This window comes from Emys orbicularis, chromosome 5 (genome assembly GCF_028017835.1).
Source record: "Emys orbicularis isolate rEmyOrb1 chromosome 5, rEmyOrb1.hap1, whole genome shotgun sequence".
Taxonomy (NCBI): domain Eukaryota; kingdom Metazoa; phylum Chordata; order Testudines; family Emydidae; genus Emys; species Emys orbicularis.
The window spans coordinates 219,401-238,896 of record NC_088687.1 but is presented as its reverse complement, the minus strand read 5'-3'; the positions used below and the strand labels follow the sequence as shown (position 1 = coordinate 238,896).

Here is a 19,496-nt window from a genome sequence, read left to right as displayed (position 1 = left end):
GACTAGATGACCTCCTGAGGTCCCTTCCAACCCTGATATTCTATGATTCTATGATTCTACAGCTCAGGCTGGAGAGAGTTCAGCGGGCACAGTGGTCCCACAAGTCCCAGGCTGCACCCCAGGAATCCCGTCACAATAGCTTGACCTTGGGATCTCGCAGGTATCATGATAGAGTGTCTTGGTGACTTTCTGATGGGTTTTGGTTCTTTGCAGGTAAAAAGCCAGCGAATGCTGGACGTCAAGGGAATGAAGTCTCTTCTCTTTGGGAGAAGTGTGGGGTTTGGGAAAAGAGACGGGTAAGTGAATACGCTGGTTAAGGTAAAATTCAGAGACTAGCCTGGGAAGAAATTCAGGGTGAAACCTTGTCCTTCTGAAATACTGTAAAGGGAGGATCTGCCATGAGGGCTCCCAGTTTGTTGACCCTCCTGGCCGAAGCGATGGCCACACCACCACTTTCATGGATGGTGACACAGGGAGTGGGAGTAGAGAAGGGTACCTTTTTAGGTTTTGACCATCAAACGAAGGAGGCCACGATCCTGGTGGGAACCTTGGAGTTGATGTGGTCCTTGTTGGGTGAGTAGACTGAGCTGAGCCAGGCCTGTAGGCAACACAGATGAAGTCTGGCAAAGTGTGTCACATTAGAACATGCTGCCACATGGCCTAGCAGTGATATGCACATTCTCACTGTAGTCTTTGGTCTGCGGGAAATCAAATAAAACTGGTTGCACATCATTTGAAACCTTTCTGCGGGGAGGAAGGCTCTTGCAGAAAGAGTCCATTGTTGCCCCAACACATTTTGTCAGCTTCATGAGGGATAAAATGGATTTTTCTCTGTTCACGCAAACCCCCAGTGCTGTGAGAAGCTGAATGAGGAATTGAATAGCTGACGTGATCTCCCATCGAGAAGGTCCTAACAGGAGCCAGTCATCCAGATACAGAAAAACTGTATGGCCCTGACATCTCATCAGTGCTGCCACCACAGAAAAAACTTTTGTAAACACTTTGGGTGCTACCACTAGTCCAAAGGGGAGGACTCGGAATTAGAAGTGCTCCTGACCCACCATGAACTGTATGAGCCTCCTGTGGGAAGGGTGAATGTCTATATGAAAATATGCATCCATGTTGAGAGCTGCAACCCATATTACCTCTTTGAGAGGAGACTATTGATGCCAACGTAACCATCCTGAATTTTGACTTTCAAATGAAGATGTTGAGGTGCTAAAGATCCAGATTGGGTCTCCATCCTCAGTGTTTTTGGGGACTAGGAAATATGGACACTGGAACCCTCTTCCTTGATACTGAGGCAGGACGTGTTCTATTGCCCATCGGTATAATAGGGATTCCACTTCCTGTTGAAGGGTCATCTAGTGAGACTGGTCCCCAAAGAGGGACCGGGAAGGGGGCTTGTGCAGAGGGAAGGGGAGGAACTCTATGGAGTATCCCTGATGGATAATCTCCAAGACCCAACTGTCATGATTAGCTCCCAGTTCCAGGCGAAAAGAGTAAAATGGCCCCCAAAGGTGATGGAAAAAAAGGATAGGTGGCATCAGAGATGGCACATAGGTCTCAACTAAGATGCCAAAAGTGGCTCCTAGCAGTGGGCTGGGAATGGGTTGTGGTTGAGGTGATAGAGGGGACTTAAAAGCAGGGCCTCTCAGTCGTCTGTTGCTTGCATGGAGGCTCAGCAGGATGCTGGTAGTAGAAAGCATGAGGAGGAGGAGGTGGTCTGCCTTTAGTGCTTCCTTATCGGGACTGGTGAGCAGATCCCCAAGGAGCAAAGGTCAGACATCAAGTCCTTTAACGAATAAAGAGAGTCATCAATTTTCTCATTGAAGAAGTTCAACTTGTCAAAGGGAAGATCTTGGATAGTATTCTGCACTTCCCTGGGAAATTCCGAGGATTGCAACCAAGAATCCCTCCTCACAACAATACCAGTGGCCAAGCTTGTTGATGCTCGATCCACTGCATCAACTGCAGCCTGAACAGCCATTTTTGCCACCAACTTGCCCTCCTCTAGTAAGGAGAGGAATTGGGCTCTGTCACCAGGGGAAAGTTTGTCCTGAAAGGCCACCAGCCTAGAGAAGTTGTTGAAGCTGTACTTTGGCGATGCGGAATTGCAAGCCCACAAAGACGACCTTTCTCCCCAGGAGGTCCAGTCTCCTGAAGCCTTTGTCTGACGGGATGGTCCTTAGGTATAGTGACCTAGTCCTCTCGGTAGCAACCTGTACCAGCAGAGAGTCTGGAGCAGGGTGGGAAAATAAAAATTTGGCTCCCTTTGGTGGGACCAAAAAGCGCCTGTTGGCCCTCAGAGGTGTGGGAGTACAGGATGATGGGGTGTGCCAATCTTACTAGTTCCAATACAGCCTCATTAACTGGGAGGACCACCTTACTTGGGCCCTGAGGCTGCAGAATGTCCAACCAGTTGGTGTGGGCCTTGGGTTTCCTCCAGAGGTATCTACAGACAATTAGCCACTCTTTGCACAAGTCATGGTATTGCTGATGATTGTCCAGCGGGGATGGGGAAGAGGAGATTCCCATTGGAACTGTCTGTACCTGTGGTTCTGGTTCGACATCCTCCTCCTTCTCATATACCAATGAATCTGGTTGTGGGTGAGAAGGAGAAGAGTGAAAAGTCTCCTGGGTGAGTCCCAGGCATCTGCTATCAGGATCCTACAGTCCCCAATAAGGCCTGAAAGAGGGGCCAACTGTGTTTGAGGGGGACCCCGTGGCATGGGAAACCGTCAGTCCCTAAGAAAGTCATGACTATAAAGGTAGCAACTGTAAGTCCTGGATTGCCTGTTTGGGCTTGGCTCTCTCTGGGGGGGATGAAGAAGGAGCCAGCTCATCAAATTCATCTGAATCTGAAAACTGCTCCTGTTGGAATGGCGGAGCTGGCAGCAGCTGTCAATGCTGCCTGATGATTGTAAGTGAGATGGTTCCTGGGACAACAACATACTATCGTCTTCTGGTGTAGTAATGTCCCTCAGGAGGGCTGGGCCAGAGAAGAGGGGAGACTGTGGAAGGGGAGAAAAGTATCCTCTGGTGCCTTGTAGGTCTGAATATGAATATATGCACGGGAGGTTCGGATGGTCGGCACCGACGGTATAGGTGCATTCCTGAGCGTGATGAGTTCTTTGGGCAGGTAAGTCAGTACCAAAGAGTCTGGACTGTTGTGGACAGGACCAGCAGACGGCTGTCTTTATGCTTCAATTCCAGAATCACCAGTGCATTCTTCTTCTTCCTACATGCTTTACCCTCAAGCCAGTGTTGTGTGTGGTTTGTTTTTTTGGTTTTTTAAATTGTTGTGGGTTTTTGTTTTGGTCTGTCAGAACTGGTTCTTTAGGACATGTAAGGGTTTGCCTGACCTCAATGGGCTCGGGGAAGGAGCACATCTCTTATGGACAGTCACTGACGGAGTCTGTCCTCGTGCCCATGAGTGCCCCTTACTTTCGTGGGAAGTCTTGGAGGGCTCCACTCCTAAGCATATGCTCATAAGGGCGCTGCTCATTTGTTGAGGCTGAAGTACACATATGTCTCCCTAGCTGGATTGGAGAGGGGCCTCATGGCCTTCTTCATCAAGCATTCCTAAGGCAAAGCTGACGGGCTTTGTGATTTCTCAGTGGAAACAAGAGACAAAATATGCATGTCAGTAGAGGGAGCATTGCTATTCGTCACTGATGGAAAAGGACCTAGGGCGGGAGATGGAGTTTTTGAAGCCTGGGACTCTGGGCATAGTCCCAGACCATGGGGAAGAAGTCCTTGGTCTAGGGAAACAAACTACACTAGAACTATAACTGTACTAAGCTAAAAAGAATAATTATTCGCCAACCATTTTATTTACAGGTTTTCTGAAAAGCTGAAAAAGGAGAGAACACTGAATTCGGACTCAGGCCACATGGTGGTTAGAAGGAACTGAGGTGGCGTCTACGCACACTGCCTCTGATACCCTCAACTTTGAACACGAGGAGAACTACTGCGCCAACAGACACTGCTTATTAAATTCTCTGGGCGTGGGAGCATGGTGTGCCTGTGTACCCACACATGGAATATGCACACGGACCAGCACTCAAAGAAGAATCACCAGTTAGTCAAACATTTCCTTCATTCAGCAAAACAAACGGAGGAGAATTTTGCTTTACTGTACCTTTATTCTGAGAAGGGGATGTCCACATCCCACTAATAATTAGAACAGTCCCTGGGCTCTGTGGCAGCTAGTTTTCAAAAATGCTTAGCGAGGGCTTGTCTTATGTAGGGTTTTTGGCGTGTACTGAAATTGGGGGTCCGTGCGTCTCTCAGAGCTCACTTGGAACAAGGGCTGATGAGTGTCGGGGTTGGGGGGTAAACCAAGGCGACATTGACTCGCTCGCTGCCATTCCTGGGGCAGATTATCTCCGTCACTCCCTCTGGTCTAGGCTGACTCAGCAATTCTCCTGAGAGGAGAGAGAGAGAGAGAGAGAGAGAGACACACATTGAGCATCACAGCCATATTCACAAGACAGCTCATTTCACAAAGACCCATAAGGGAGACATCTAAGACCAATGTCACAAAATGTTCTATAAGGAATTTTATTTTTCAACCCAACAAAATTCTCATCTGCATAACCCTGGTGGTGATTATAGCTGGAAGAACGTTGCTCCAGACAAAGACAACATCTGCCATTACTCCCGGCTCCCCTAACCTGATCACCACAGACTGACTCAAAAGATCTTTAGCTAGACATTGCAAATTGGAGTGGGTCTCTAGAGTCTAATGAGGCAAGGACTGCAGAGTAGGTGTTCCTAATTAGGACTCAAGGGCAGATGGGATCTGAAATTCACCTTCCAACAAAGCTCTGCATACACAATATGAATTGTAGGTGTCAGTAAGGCAGCTGGCAGATCAGTGGAGACAGCTATAGACATCCCCCTATTATTTGTGTCTATGCAGTACAGTGATAGGCACCCTCCCCCACCCGAGAGATTACCCTACCATAAGCAACAGAGGGTCCTGTGGCACCTTTAAGACTAACAGAAGTATTGGGAGCATAAGCTTTCGTGGGTAAGAACCTCACTTCTTCAGATTCTTCAGAGGTAACACGGCTACCCCTCTGATACCCTACCATGGAATAAGTCAGTACAAATCTAGCTAGAGGGATTCTAGGACTACCCAGTGGAGAGACTATTCCTTTGCATTAATCAGAAGTGACCAAATTTGAGCATCATTAAAAATTTAGATTCTGGGATGCAACTTTCCCAGGGGCTGCTGCTCTGTAGCTCAGAGATTCATGCTGCACCAGGCTGCTGGCTCTTTGTTTGCTGGCTGGAGTACGTGGCCTATGCTCCCATTTAGAGCAAAATGCTTTGTGTCAAATCCTGCTCTCAGAAGCTCCTGCACAACTCTCCATGCAGTCGATGGGAGTTCCAGGGGTGCGCATTCCACGGCAGAATGTTGGCCTCTTATTTTGACCTTTTGCACAGCGTGCCCATCTTCTGCATTGGCCCTTATGGAATTAAGCAGAGCAAATACAAGAGCATTCTGCAGCTGCCTGCTGAGTGGCAGTGGTGGTGCATTGCTACAGCTGACCCATATGCCAGGGCTCACTTCAGCAACTATGCCATGAGTCAGGCAAGTTCATTTGTTTGATAAAAAGTTACTCCTGATTAGCCAGTTACTGACACCCAAAATCAGAGAAGTCAAGGGAGGGCCCTGCGTCAGCTACAGTCATGTGAAGAGGACATAAGTGAAGAAACAAATGGACCAAGCCCTGAGTGTTTGATCCTGGAATAAAGAGCTGTCGTAGCAATGTCCCTTTACTCTCAGGCCTGGTCTACACTACAGGGTTAGGTAGAATTTAGCCACGTTAGGTCAATTTAAAAATGAATGCGTCCACACAACCAATCCTGTTCCATCGACCTAAAGGGCTCTTAAAATCGAATTCTGTACTCCTCCCCGGCGAGGGGAGTGGCGCTAAAATCGACTTTGTTGGGTCGAATTTGGGGTAGTGCGGACACAAATCAACGGTATTGGCCTCCAGGAGCTATCCCAGAGTGCTCCATTGTGACCGCTCTTGACAGCACTTTTAACTCCGATGCACTAGCCAGGTGCACAGGAAAACTTTTGAATTTCATTTCCTGTTTGGTCAGCGTGGCGAACTCAGCAGCACAAGTGACCACGCAGTCCCCCCAGAATCGTAGAGCGTAGAATGTTTCTATGCTCCCCCTATCATCTCCGTCCCTGAAGTTATCGCAGATTAGAAGGCGAAAAAACCACAATCATGATGACATGTTTTCCAAGCTCATGCAGTCCTCCCGCACTAATAGGGCACAGCTTAATGCATGGAGGCAATTCAGTGGCAGAGGCCAGGAAAGAATTAAGTGAGCATGAAGAGCGGAGGCAGGACGCAATGCTGAGGCTAATGGGGGAGCAAACGGACATGATGAAGCGTCTGTTGGAGCTGCAGGAACACCAACAAGAGCACAGACCCCCGCTGCATCCACTGTATAACCGCCTCCCCTCCTCCCCATGTTCCATAGCCTCCTCACCCAGACGCCCAAGAACGCAGGGGGGGAGGCTGCGGGCACCCAGCCACTCCACTGCAGAGGATGGCCCAAGCAACAGAAGGCTGTCATTCAAACAGTTTGACTTTTAGTGAGGCTACAATACGCAATGTGGCCTTGTCCTTCCCTCCTCCTGTACCCCACCCAGGCTACCTTGTCCGTTATCTCATTTTTTTTTAATTAATAAAGAAAGAATGCATGGTTTCAAAACAATAGTTACTTTATTTTGAAGGGGGGAGGGTGATTGGCTTACAGGGAATTAAAATCAACAAAGGGGCGGGTTTGCATCAAGGAGAAACACACACAACTGTCACACCGAAGCCTGGACAGTCATGAAACTGGTTTTCAAAGCCTCTCTGATGCGCAGTGCGCCTTGCTGTGCTCTTTTAATCGCCCTGGTGTCTGGCGTGAAACAATTGTCTGCCGTTGCTTTCACGGAGGGAGGGATGACTGACAACATGTACCCAAAACCACCCGCAACAATGTTTTTGCCCCATCAGGCATTGGGAGCTTAACCCAGATTTCCAATGGGCAGCGGAGACTGCGGGAACTGTGGGATAGCTACCCACAGTGCACCGCTCCGTAAGTCAATGCTAGCCATGGTAGTGAGGACGCACTCCGCCGACTTAATACGCTTAGTGTGGACATACGCAATCGACTGTATAAAATCAATTTCAGCTGCTAAATCATGTTAAAAACAGCTAAAAATACATTAAATAATGTCCCTCATTTTACTTTTCCATGTAAGCAACAGCTGCCGACACCTGTGGAACCTGACCCGATTGCTAGCAGCAGCAGCCCATGCCATGGTGAATGGGAGGGCAGTTGGCCAAGAGATGTGGTCTGTGGTATGGAAGTTTTTGGGAACCCCGGGTTTAACCCCTCTACTCCCATCTCTGGGAGCAGCCTCTGGGACAGTGAGCTGGGTTTCACCATTTGTAACCAGCCCATTAAACAATACCACAGACATTGATGATCATTCAAGTGAGAAGAGAGAGAACAAGAAGAGCCCACAGCAGGCTCTCTTAATGTCCGGTTAAGAACAAGAGGCTGGGAATGGGGGATGGGAGGGGGAGAGACAGGAAGGCTAAATCAGAAATAGAATAAAAAGTCAAATCTCTGGAGGTTTCCCCAGCTCCATTAGAAGAGAACTCTTACTTATTTTCTAAGCCTCACCTTAGTCTTTAGCTTGTGCAAGTAGCCTTCTCACAGCACAGCTCTCATTGTAACCTCTCTAAACTAGGAGTGATAGTTGAGTCATTTCAAGTCTAAAAGTTCACATCATGCCATCCTACTGTAGTGTTCTCTTCCTGGGCATTGCTCCTGACCAACAAAAGTCCGATTCACAGCCCAGGGTAAAACTTGGCATTAAATATTTCAGAATAGTCATGACTAATTCAGGTTTCCCTCACCCAGTAATGATTATCCAAAGCACCACTATTGTCACAGCTTGCAGGCCACAGATGCAATACCCCATTAACAGCTGCACAGTAATGAGAGATGTTAGACTGAGAGCGCTATAGAGATATCCTGCAGACATCTGCAGTGCAAGTACCCATCCCACTTGAAAATGTCTCCACTGTGATGTGGAGGTGACAGTTCTACCAGTGATAAGGTATATCAGCGTCCACTAAACACTTTGCCGGTTTGCTTAGACTGCAGACAAAGATGCCAACTGTCCCCAATGCTGAGGGGGTGTGTGTGTGTGTGTGTGTGTGTGTGTGTGTGTGTGTGTGTGTGTGTGTGTGTGTGTGTGTGTGTGTGTGTGTGTGTGTGTGTGTAAGTCAGACAACTGTACACCAGCAACAGGACTGGGACTACCAGCTCATTTTACAAGACCACCTGTCAGACTGTACCAAGCAAGTTACTACTGACCTAGATCAGATATGAAGTACTGATGGACCAAGATGGCAATTTCCTGCCATATCCTGGACAAACCTAACTGCATTGGGTTCAAGTATCTTAGGAGTTCGTTGTATTAAAAATGTCCGTGTTTTTATGGGTTTGTACATAACAGGGGTGGCCAAACTTACTGACCCTCTGAGCCACATACGACAATCTTCAGAAGTTGGAGAGCCAGGACACCCCTGCCAGGGCTCAGGGCTTCAGCTCTGTGGGAAGGAGGGTCTTGGGACTGAAGCCCTGAGACACCCCTCCCTGCTGGGCAGAAGTTAGCCCTAGCCCCACCACCCCTGAGCTCTCCCTCCCCAGTCTGGTAGGCAGAGAATGGGAGGGAGGGGCCCTCGGCGAGCCGCACTTTAACTGGAAAAGAGCCATATGCAGCTCCCAAGCCGCAGTTTGGCCACCCTGGGATATAACATCTCTAGGGAGACATGACTGATGTAAACCCTGGGAAACATTAAGAGCGTGAAAGGGCTACTTGAAACAAAAGGCCAAGCTAGAAGGAACTTTCAAAGTGAAGTGAAATCTCTAGGGAGAGGTGTATGCACACAGACCCTTTACGGCTATGCAAGAACTCAGCCTTCTGAATCTTCGCCCTTAGGAAGGGTCCATTGGCTGCTGATCAGCTGTTACACGAGGACAAGATCAAAGGTCCAAATGGTATAAAGAAGTGACCTCAGATTCCTGCGGTGCTTGTTCTGGGCCAAGTGGTTATGTGCTTGTAACCACAGAAAAATCTTTCGGTGGGGTCTGAGGGACTAATCACCAGCCAGAACCCTTGCTGGAGTTCAGGGAGAGCTCTCAGCTTGTTGAGTAGTTTCTTTTATTGGCTTGAATGTGTGTTGTGTGCAACGCTTGTGACCCTCAGAGCCGCTCAGTGCCAGCTGGCAGAGAGCCCACCATACTGTAACTTGTCAGGCCCAACGCACTCACTATCCCCAACTATCTGTTGTCATGTCAGGTATCACATGTAAACCGGTAACACACTGGTCCCAGAAGTCACTGCGTGAGGTATGTACAGGTGGTATTCAAGAGCTTGTGGGTGGGCTGGAAATACGTCCTTAGACTATGTTTGGGAGGCAGCGCGTACACCAAGCCTGACAAAGGAGTCTGGATTCACCTCTCTGACTGGCGTGACCTGAGGAAAAGACAGTTACCTTTTCTGTAACTGGTGTTCTTCGAGATGTGTTGCTCATGTCTATTGCACAATAGGTGTGCGTGCTCGCCAGGTGCACCGGTGTCGGAAGTTTTTCCCCTAGCAGTACCCGTAGGGGAGCGCCCCAGCGACCCCTGGAGTGGCACCTCCATGGCATGGTATAAGGGGCGCTGCACACTCCCCCCACCCTCAGTTCCTTCTTGCCAGACAACTCCGACAGAGGGAAAGGAGAGTGGGATGTGAAATAGACATGAGCAACACATCTCGAAGAACACCAGTTACGGAAGATTGCTCATGTGTATTCCACAATAGGTGATTCTAAGCTATATCTGTTGGAGGTAGGAAGGAGTTCACAAACTCTCGGGACGGAGCACAGCCCTGCCAAACCCGGCATCCTCCCTGGTCTGGGAGACAATCGCATAATGCGAGGTGAACATGTGAACTGAAGACCACATGGCAGCATTACAAATGTCCAGAATGGGGACATGGGCCAAAAAGGCAGCCGACGGACGAGGCCTGTGCCCTAGTCGAACGTGCCTTCACAATAGGTGGCGGAGGGATTCCCGCCAGGTCCTAACAGGTACGGATGCACGAGGTGATCCCGTTGGAGAGCCGCTGAGTGGAGATCGGCCGGCCTTTCATGTGCTCGGTCAAGGCGATGAACAGTTGCGAGGACTTTCTGAACGGCCTGGTCCGCTCCAGGTAAAAACCCAGAGCCCGTCTCACATCCAGCGTGTGGAGGCGGTGCTCCTCACTGGACGCATGGGGCTTGGGACAGAGGACCGGCAGAAAAATGTCCTGACCCATGTCATAGGCGGAGACCACCTTCGGGAGGAATGAAGGGTGTGAGCGGAGCTGGACCTTATTTTATGAAACACTGTATACGGGGGCTCGGAGGTCAGGGTCCTGAGTTCTGAAACCCGCCTAGCTGACGTGATCGCAACCAGGAAGGCCACCTTCCACGAGAGGTGTGACCTGGAGCATGTGGCTAGCAGTTCTCACAGAGCCCCTGTTTGACGGGCCAACACCAGGTTTAGGTCCCACTGCGGGACTGGGGGCCTAACATACAGGAAGAGACGATCCAACCCCTTAAGGAATCGGACAATCATAGCATGGGAGAATACCGTGTGGCCCTGCACCGGTGGATGGAAGGCCAATATGGCCGCCAGGTGTACCTTGACTAATGAGGGCGCGAGACCCTGGGCTCTACGGTTAAGGAGGTAGTCCAGAATAAGCTGGATCAGGGCGGCCACCCATCTGGAAAATGACCCACTCATCCGCCCATCTGGATAACCGAGACCAACTTTGCCAAGTAGGCTCGGTGCGTGGAGGGCCGCCTGCTTTCTAGGAGGACGCGCTGAACCCCTTCCAAGCACGTCCTTTCCTCCCTACCTAACCATTGAGCAGCCACGCCGTGAGGTGGAGTGCCGCTAGGTTGGGGTGGAGGAGGCGGCCCTGGTCCTAGGAGAGCAGGTCCAGGAGGGATGGCAACGGCCATGGCGGGGCGACCGCCAGGGCCATGAGGGCCCCGTACCAATGCTGCCTGGGCCATGCTGGCGCAATCAGGAGGGCCCTGGCCTTGTCCGTCTTTATCTTTTCCAGGACCTGGCCGATCAGTGGGAATGGGGGAAAGGCATAGAGAAACTGGCTTGACCAGGACAGGAGGAAGGCACTGGAGATAGTGCCCCGTCCCAGCCCCCCCAGGAGCAGAACCGGGGACAACGATGGTTCTGCCGAGTCCCAAACAGGTCCACCTGGGGAGTTCCCCACACTTGGAAAAGTCTGTGCACCACCTCTGGGTGGAGAGACCACTCGAGCTGAGAGGAGAAGTCCCTGCTCAAGCAATCCGCCCACGCGTTCCGGGCACCCGGCAGATGGAAGGCCTGTATGGAAATGTCGTAGGCTATACAAAAGTCCCACAGCATGAAGGCTTCGCGGCAGAGGGCAGAAGATCGGGCCCTGCCTTGCCTGTTGATGTAGAACATCGAAGCCATGTTGTCCGTAAATACCCTGACCACCCGGCCCTCCAGGTGCGAGCGGAAGGCTATGCACGCCAGCCGTACCGCCCTGAGCCCCTTGACGTTTATGTGGAGGGTCAGATCCTGAGCCGACCACAGACCTTGGGTCTGAACGTTCCCCACATGGGCACCCCATCCCAGGTCCGACGCGTCAGACACCAGTTCCAGCGACGGGGCCCTGCCCCTGAATGGGACCCCTTGGAGCATGTTTCTTGGGGAGGACCATCGTAGGGAGGTGATCACTGGCTCAGGCACCGTGAGGACTTTGTCCATCCTGGCCTGGGAGAACTCCGAGGCCAACCAGAGCTGGAGGGGCCTCATCCTGAGTCTGGCGTGACGGACCACATACGTGCACACTGATATGGGACCCAAGAGCTGGAGGCACACTCTGGCTGTTGTCACCAGAAAACTTGTGACCGTGTCAATGAGCCCCTTCAGAGTATCAAACCTGTACGGTGGGAGGGAGGCTCTGGCCAACGAGGCGTCCAGGACTGCCAAGATAAACTCTATGCGTTGTACCAGGACTAACATGGACTTGGTGTTGTTTACCAACAGGCGCAAAGTGGTGCACATGGACAGAAGGAGCGCCACGTGATCCTGCGACAGGGAGCTGCCCTTGACCAACCAGTCATCCAGATAGGGAAGATCTGGACCCCCCACCACCTGAGGTAGGTCTCCATCACCGACATACATTTCATGAATACCCTGGGGGCAGGGGACAGGCCAAATGGGAGGACCGTAAATTGGTAGTGTTCCTGCCCTACCGTGAAACAGAGGAAGCATCTGTGCCCCTCGAATATATGAATGTGGAAGTACAGATCAAGGGCGGCGTACCAGTCCCGGGGTTCCAGGGAGGGGATGATGGAGGCCAGGGAGACCATGCAGAACTTGACCTTCACCATATACTGGTTCAGGCCTTGCAGGTCCAAGATGGGCCTGAGCCCCCCTTTGGCCTTTGGGATAAGGAAATAGCGGGAGTAGTAGCCCTTGCCTTTGAACTCCCCCGGTACTGCTTCCGCCGCCCCACCTCCTGCTCGAGCAGAGCCTCGTGTGAGGGGTCCCCCAGCAGGGACGGGGGCAGAGGGTAGTTGGGTGAGGTGGCAGTAAACTGGAGGGTGTAGCCCCAGGAGATGGTGTTGAGGACCCATCGGTCCGAAGGCAGCCGCGACCACTCCGGGAGGAAAGCACACAACCGATTGAAGAAGGGAATGAGGGTGGATCCCTGATGAGAAGTGGCAGGGCGCCCCCAGGCATCCCATCAAAACTGCCTTTTCCCCGCTTGCTTGCCCTTGGAGGACCCAGGCTGGGGGAGAAGACTGCCTCTGTGGGCACCTCTTATAGTCCCGCGACTTCTTATAAGCGGTCTCGTATTTTGAGTGGGTGGCCTGAGCGGGAGTCTGCTGCAGCTTGAACTTAGGTTTAGCCAGAGCTGGAACATAGAGACCCAGAGTCTGGAGAGTCGTGCTGGAGTCTTTCAGGCCATGCAGCTTTGTATCCGTTTGTTCCACAAACAGAGCTTTGCCGTCAAATGGAAGGTCCTACAGGGAGGTCTGCGCGTCGCTGGACAGCCCAGAGAGCAGGAGCCCTTCTCATAGACACCGCGGAGGCCATGGACTGCGTGGCCGTGTCCACTGCATCCAAAACTGCCTGCAGGGTTGCCCTGGCAGCCGCTGTGGCCTCCTCCACCAGTGCTTTGAACTCCTTCCTGTCATGCTCCTGGAGGGAGTCCTCGAACTTAGGCAGGGAGCGCCACTGACTGAACTCGTACCGGCCCAGGAGAGCCTGGTAGTTCGCCACCCATAACTGGAAGCTCGAGGACGAAGAAATTTTTCTTCCACATGAGTCCAGCCTCCTTGAATCTTTATTTTTTGGGGTAGGGGCTGGTTGGCTCTGCCGTTCGCTGTGGTTGTCCGACTCGACCACCAGGGAGTTAGGAGCAGGGTGGGTGTATAAGTATTCATGCCCCTTGGCGGGTACAAAATACTTGCATTCCACTCTCTCAGAGATGGGGGCCAATGAGGCCGGGGTTTGCCACAGGGCATTTGAAATTTTCGCCACCCCGTCATGGAGAGGCAAGGCCACCCTGCCCGGTGCCAAGACGGACAGTACATTACACAGGGAGTCCGAGGGCTCCTCCACCTCCTCTGCTTGGAGGTGAAGGCTTGATACCACCCTTTTTAAGAGTTCTTGGTGGGCCCTAAAGTCCTCCTGCAGGACGGAGGGAGGAGAAGCCGTAATTGCCTCATCCGGGGAGGGTGAGGAGGCCGGTGCGGTACTTGGTCGGTCTCCGGGCACGGTGCCGAGGATGTACGTCCCACCAACTCCTTCCTCAGAGTTCTGGAGAGGGAGGCTGATGGTCCTTCTGAGGCTCTGGCCACCGAGCGAGCCCCCACCGGGGGCTGCGTTGGGGGCCACGGTGCCCACTGGTACCATTGGGCCAGCCACAGGGCCCAGTGCCACTGCACCTGCCACTGCACCTGCTGTGGCACCAGTGGAGCCGGCTGTTCGGCCTGGCTGGCCTGGCCCATCGATGGAAGACTATGAAGGGCTGACATACGACCTGCCGCTGTCCCTGGACCGGGAGGAGCGGCGGCGCCGCCGGGAGCGATGCCAACCATGGGACCGCGATCCCAACACGGAGGACCGGTACCATCTGTAACAGATGCTCCGCGATCGGCTCTGGCGGGCGGACCCGCGACGGCGAGACGCTGGTGATCGACGCCCGGGGCTGCAGAGGCGGTGCTGTGGTGGGATCCTGGAGCGGGACGACGAACTGGAACAATGTCAACATTTGTGCCATGACCGGTTGCGATAGCCCCTCCGAGATGAGGACCTTTAGCGTCGTCTGCCTCGGTCCCATCGGTGTTCGCTCCTCAAGGCGGAGCGCCGACATTGGGGGTGCTCCTGGTACCGGCATAGACATAACATCCCGGGCCGCCTGAAGGGCCTCTGGTGTGGAGGGCATCCGGGGAGGCCTGCTCCAAATGGGCTGGGCTACTCCACTCGACTTGAGTCGGAGGCCTAGAGGCCAGTGGGGACCAAGGACTGCCCAACATGGGTCTAGCCTCTGTCCCAGGTTTACTCCGGTGCCGCGGCAAAGAAGGCCTCTTCCTAGCCTTCTTGGCGTGCCCCGTGGATGGGGAGCAGTGCCGACTAGTCGATGGCGCCGAAGGGTCGCCGCATACCAACACTGCGGTGCCTGGTGCTGACTCGGAGCGGTGCGCCGGAGCCGGGATCAGCGCTGACTCCATCAGAATAGCCCGGAGCCTAATGTCCCTTTCTCTCGAGGCTTAAATGACTTGCAAATCTTGCAGCGATCGCTGAGATGGATTTCCCCCAAACAGCGTAAACAGTCCGCGTGCGGATCACTCACTGGCATAGATTGCCTACAAGTGTCACACGACTTAAAACCCGGGGCACGAGACAGGCCCAGGCACTCTAGCTAAACTAAACTAACTAACTACAGGTACCATACACTGAACGAACAAGCAGTTTTGGGGATGAGCTACAGCAAAGCTGGAGCAGGGCAGTTCCAAAGCACCTTCACTGGTGGCAAGAAGGAACTGAGGGTGGGGGGGAGTGCGCAGCTCCCCTTATAGCGCGCCATGGAGGCAACACTCTAGGGGTCGGTAGGGGCGCTCCCCTACAGGTACTTGTGACGGTGTACCCCATAAGGCTTTATGGGGAGGGGGTGCTTATAAATGTATGTATGACATAACTGGAATATGTTTTGTGCTGCCTGTGCCAGGTAACATATCTCCGTAAAGGTTATGGTCTACTATATCTATTCATCCTATTTGTACATATATATATCATTTTCTACTTGAGGTTAAGAATATGGGCTGTATGCTTGCTTGGTTTCTAAGTAAGCTTTGGGAGGCATTTGGTCAGCTTCTTTAGGAAGGAATTCGCCAGGTTAAGTACCTGATCAGGAAACACTTGGGGAACAATGCATCTTGGAATGCTCCAATCCACATAAGAAGTCTTCCTGGAGACATGCAAGATACCATGTGGACACATGTGGATTGGAGCATTCCAAGATGCATTGTTCCCCAAGTGTTTCCTGATCAGGTACTTAACCTGGCGAATTCCTTCCTAAAGAAGCTGACCAAATGCCTCCCAAAGCTTACTTAGAAACCAAGCAAGCATACAGCCCATATTCTTAACCTCAAGTAGAAAATGATATATATATGTACAAATAGGATGAATAGATATAGTAGACCATAACCTTTACGGAGATATGTTACCTGGCACAGGCAGCACAAAACATATTCCAGTTATGTCATACATACATTTATAAGCACCCCCTCCCCATAAAGCCTTATGGGGTACACCGTCACAGTACTGCTAGGGGGAAAACTGGCACCGGTGCACGTGGCGAGCACGCACACCTATTGTGGAATACACATGAGCAATCACTCGAAGAAGAAGAGCTCTGTGTAGCTTGAACGCTTGCTTCTTTCACCAACAGAAATTGGTCCAATAAAAAAATATTACCTCACCCCTCTTGGCTTAGTTACTGGCAGAGAACAATGAAAGTACAGTGAAATCCCGCTATGACACGCCCCACGATAATGCGAATTCGGATATAACACGATCATAAGGTGGCTCCGGCCGCCTCAAGCAAAAAAAATAAATAAAAATAAAGCGTCCGGAGCCATTCTCCTCCCCAGCTGCTCCTCGCTCTTCCTCTGCCCCTTGCACGTCTCCCCTGCTCTCCCCAAGTGTTTCCCCCTCTCGCTGCATGGCTGAGAGCCCCCGCTGCTGGAGCTGCACCCTTTCAGTTACTGTTATGAGCAGTTCGCAAACGCAAGTCGTTTTCTGCCCAAGAGAAATTGACTGGCTTGAAACTGACCGGCTTGAAATGGTAAATTTTTGTAACCCCGCTATACCGCGACCCCCGATCAAATTTTTTGGACCCCAACCATCGCGTTATAGCAGGGTTTCACTGTATATTTACATATAGGTAAACAAAGCCAACAAGCTATCAGGCTGGGGGTCAGAGAGTTTCTGGCTCTTGAGGCAGAGAATAAGTTACTCATCGCTTAGGGAACAAAGGGAACAGCACTCCCTGATTCTGTGAACGTTGGATCCTCTGACCTGGAGGGCTGGAGATGCTGGTAACATGAGGTAAATAAGAAAATTGCTCAGATAAAGATTGTAACTTGCTAAGATTAAGTTTCAGTCACTAGAAAGCTGGTTTAGTGTTTGTAACCAGACCTATCTCTTTTTGTCTTGCTTAATATCACTTAAATCTCTGTTCCTTGTTAATAAATTTATTAGTTTTATTACCAAACCAGCTCAGTACTGCCATTCTGAATGAAAGCCTGAGTCGTCAGCTAACCTAACAGGCTGATGTGTGCTCTGTTTCCTTGGAGGCAGCAAACAATTTCTGTGACTGTCCAGTGAAAGGGACACTGCAGGGAGACATCTGAGGGACTCGAGAACTGGGATTTGCTGATGGCTACCTGCAAGACAAGGTTTAGACTGGCAGGGTCCCAAGGCAGACAGGCTGTTGTGTCCAGACAGAACCTCACAGTGGCAGAGTTGGCAGGATGACTCATCATTTGAAAGCACTGAGATATGCAAAGAGCCTACACAGACTGAGAAGGCAGAAATAACGACTGTGCTGCAAAGCCACAAACCGGTATTTTCTAATATGCCAGGGATTACTCCACTTTCATCTTAAGCATAAATGTGCTTCCTTAGAAAGAGCTGTGTTGTAACTTAACTGTGGGCAATTACGCCTTGATAGCCTGCGAGGAGAAAGCAAAGCAGGCTTGCTTAGGTAGTCTGACTTGCTGGAGAATTCACAGTATAGGCAGGGAACTGTGCAGCCTGGAAAAACCCCAGTCCGGAGGCAGAAAGAGGCAGGTCTCTGTGTAAGAGAGGTGATGGCAGGAGAGCAGGGTGGATTAATTTAAATCAAGGTGATTTAAATACCCAACTGGAAAGCCTCAATTGAAATCATTGATGTTAATCAACTTTCCATTTGTACTTCAGTTTCTAAAAAACGGTGCATTCTCATTACTTGATCTAGCCATTAAAACATGCTGATTTACAATAAAGCCTTTACACTAGATTTGGTGCATCTTTTTGCTACCTAGGAGGGTCCACTACAACTATATACATTTATTTAAGCAATTATATAGCTTCATATTTCCAGATTCTTACTAATCATACATTTTAGTATGTTAGAAAATGGTGAATGATATATTGTTTATTTACCAGATAATTACCTTTTTGCTCATGATTTGGGTCAAGCTGAAGTAACATGGTAACTGGAATTTTAATTATACACACAAAACGGCGTACCAAATTCATTTTTACTAAAAAAAAAGCAATTAACACATGTGACAAAGTTCCTCCTCTATCTTGGTGGGTCCTGCGCTTATTGGCAGATTTTCTTGCCTCAGAGATTCACCATGTGGGTTGGGGAACAGCCCAGAGACCTTCCCCTCTGGAAGAACCCACAGTCCAGGTCAATTGGGAGGATTGGGGGGAACCCGGGCTCGCCCTCTACTCCGGGTTCCAGCCCAGGGCCCTGTGGACTACAGCTGTCTATAGTGCCTCCTGTAACAGCTGCATGACAGCTACAACTCCCTGGGCTACTTCCCCATGGCCTCCTCCAAACACCTTCCTTATGCTCACCACAGGACCTTCCTCCTGCTGTCTGATAACGCTTGTGCTCCTCAGTCCTCCAGCAGCACACCCTCTCACTCTCAGCTCCTTGCGCCTCTTGCTCCCAGCTCCTCACACTCGCACCACAAACTGAAGTGAGCTCCTTTTTAAAACCCAGGTGCCCTGATTAGCCTGCCTTAATTGATTCTAGCAGCTTCTTCTTAATTGGCTCCAGGTGTCCTAATTAGCCTGCCTGCCTTAACTGGTTCTAGCAGGTTCCTGATTACTCTAGTGCAGCTCCTGCTCTGGTCACTCAGGGAACAGAAAACTACTCATCCAGTGACCAGTATATTTGCCCTCTACCAGACTCCTGTACCCCACTGGTCTGGGTCTGTCACACACAGTATCACACAACATGATCTACTGTGCCATATTTATAAAGCTTGACCTCAAAAGTCAGATTTTTTTCTGATTCTTTATATAGACAAGTGGCCTTTAAGTCACAGATTTTGATAGAAACTCATGAATTCAGCAGTAATTTTTTAATTTAAATGTTTTAAGAGTGTATAAGTAGTTTAGGCCTTAACAAATTTTGTATTAAATTCAGATTTTATTTCAAAACAGATTAAAAACAAATAATTTAAATTAAAAAAAAAAACAAGCATTGATTTTTTTCTCCATCCTGTTGAGGAGCCAGGAGCCTAGAGTGGGTGCCTGGTTGGACCACAGAGGGGGAATACAGGTGCAGTTGCTCTGGACTGTGACACTGACATTGTCCACATGATGTTATGAACTATTCTCATTTGCTAAGCAGTAACCATGTGCTGACATGTTCCCATTACCAACCCCAAGCTGTCTGGTCCCAAGAATCAATTTATTCAAAGCATTCTGCTGATAAATCTTACTGTTAAGTTTAAAAAAAAAATCCTATTACAAAAGATACCCCCCCCATAAAAGCCAAACAGACCAACTGCACTGGTAGTGACCCCATAATAAGCACTGTGAAATTTTGCGCTGTTATTTCAGGAGTATCCAAATGCCGCTTCCCCCCCCCCCCCCCCCCGTTGTGGTTATCTTCTCCATTTTGGTGAGCAAATACTTGGTCTTTAAAAAACAACCAAAGCAGGATTCTTGTAAATTTCAGTTCATTGCTTGAAAAACGCAGCCTGGCCAGCCGAGAGCAGCAGAAAGCGCACATGTGCACCCTGGGTTTGATATGATCTATTGGGACTCCTCCCTTCTCCTCGATCATCCTAATGAAT

At 50.5% G+C, this 19,496-nt stretch overlaps 1 protein-coding gene across 2 annotated transcripts in view; it reads right to left on the bottom strand.

The window, feature by feature from the left end:
- MFHAS1 (multifunctional ROCO family signaling regulator 1) overlaps window positions 1-19,496 on the bottom strand; it is a 130,628-nt gene that overhangs the window by 13,505 nt on the left and 97,627 nt on the right. Inside the window, exon 2 of one of the 2 annotated variants that reach the window (XR_010561446.1) lies at window positions 4,145-4,430. Coding sequence is in view for 1 of the 2 variants with exons in the window: in XM_065405175.1 (XP_065261247.1) it covers window positions 4,300-4,430 (131 nt within the window). In the remaining variant the exon portion in view is untranslated. Of the gene's footprint in view, window positions 1-4,068; window positions 4,431-19,496 lie in introns of those variants that run through there. The other variant, XM_065405175.1, reaches the window with a different exon arrangement.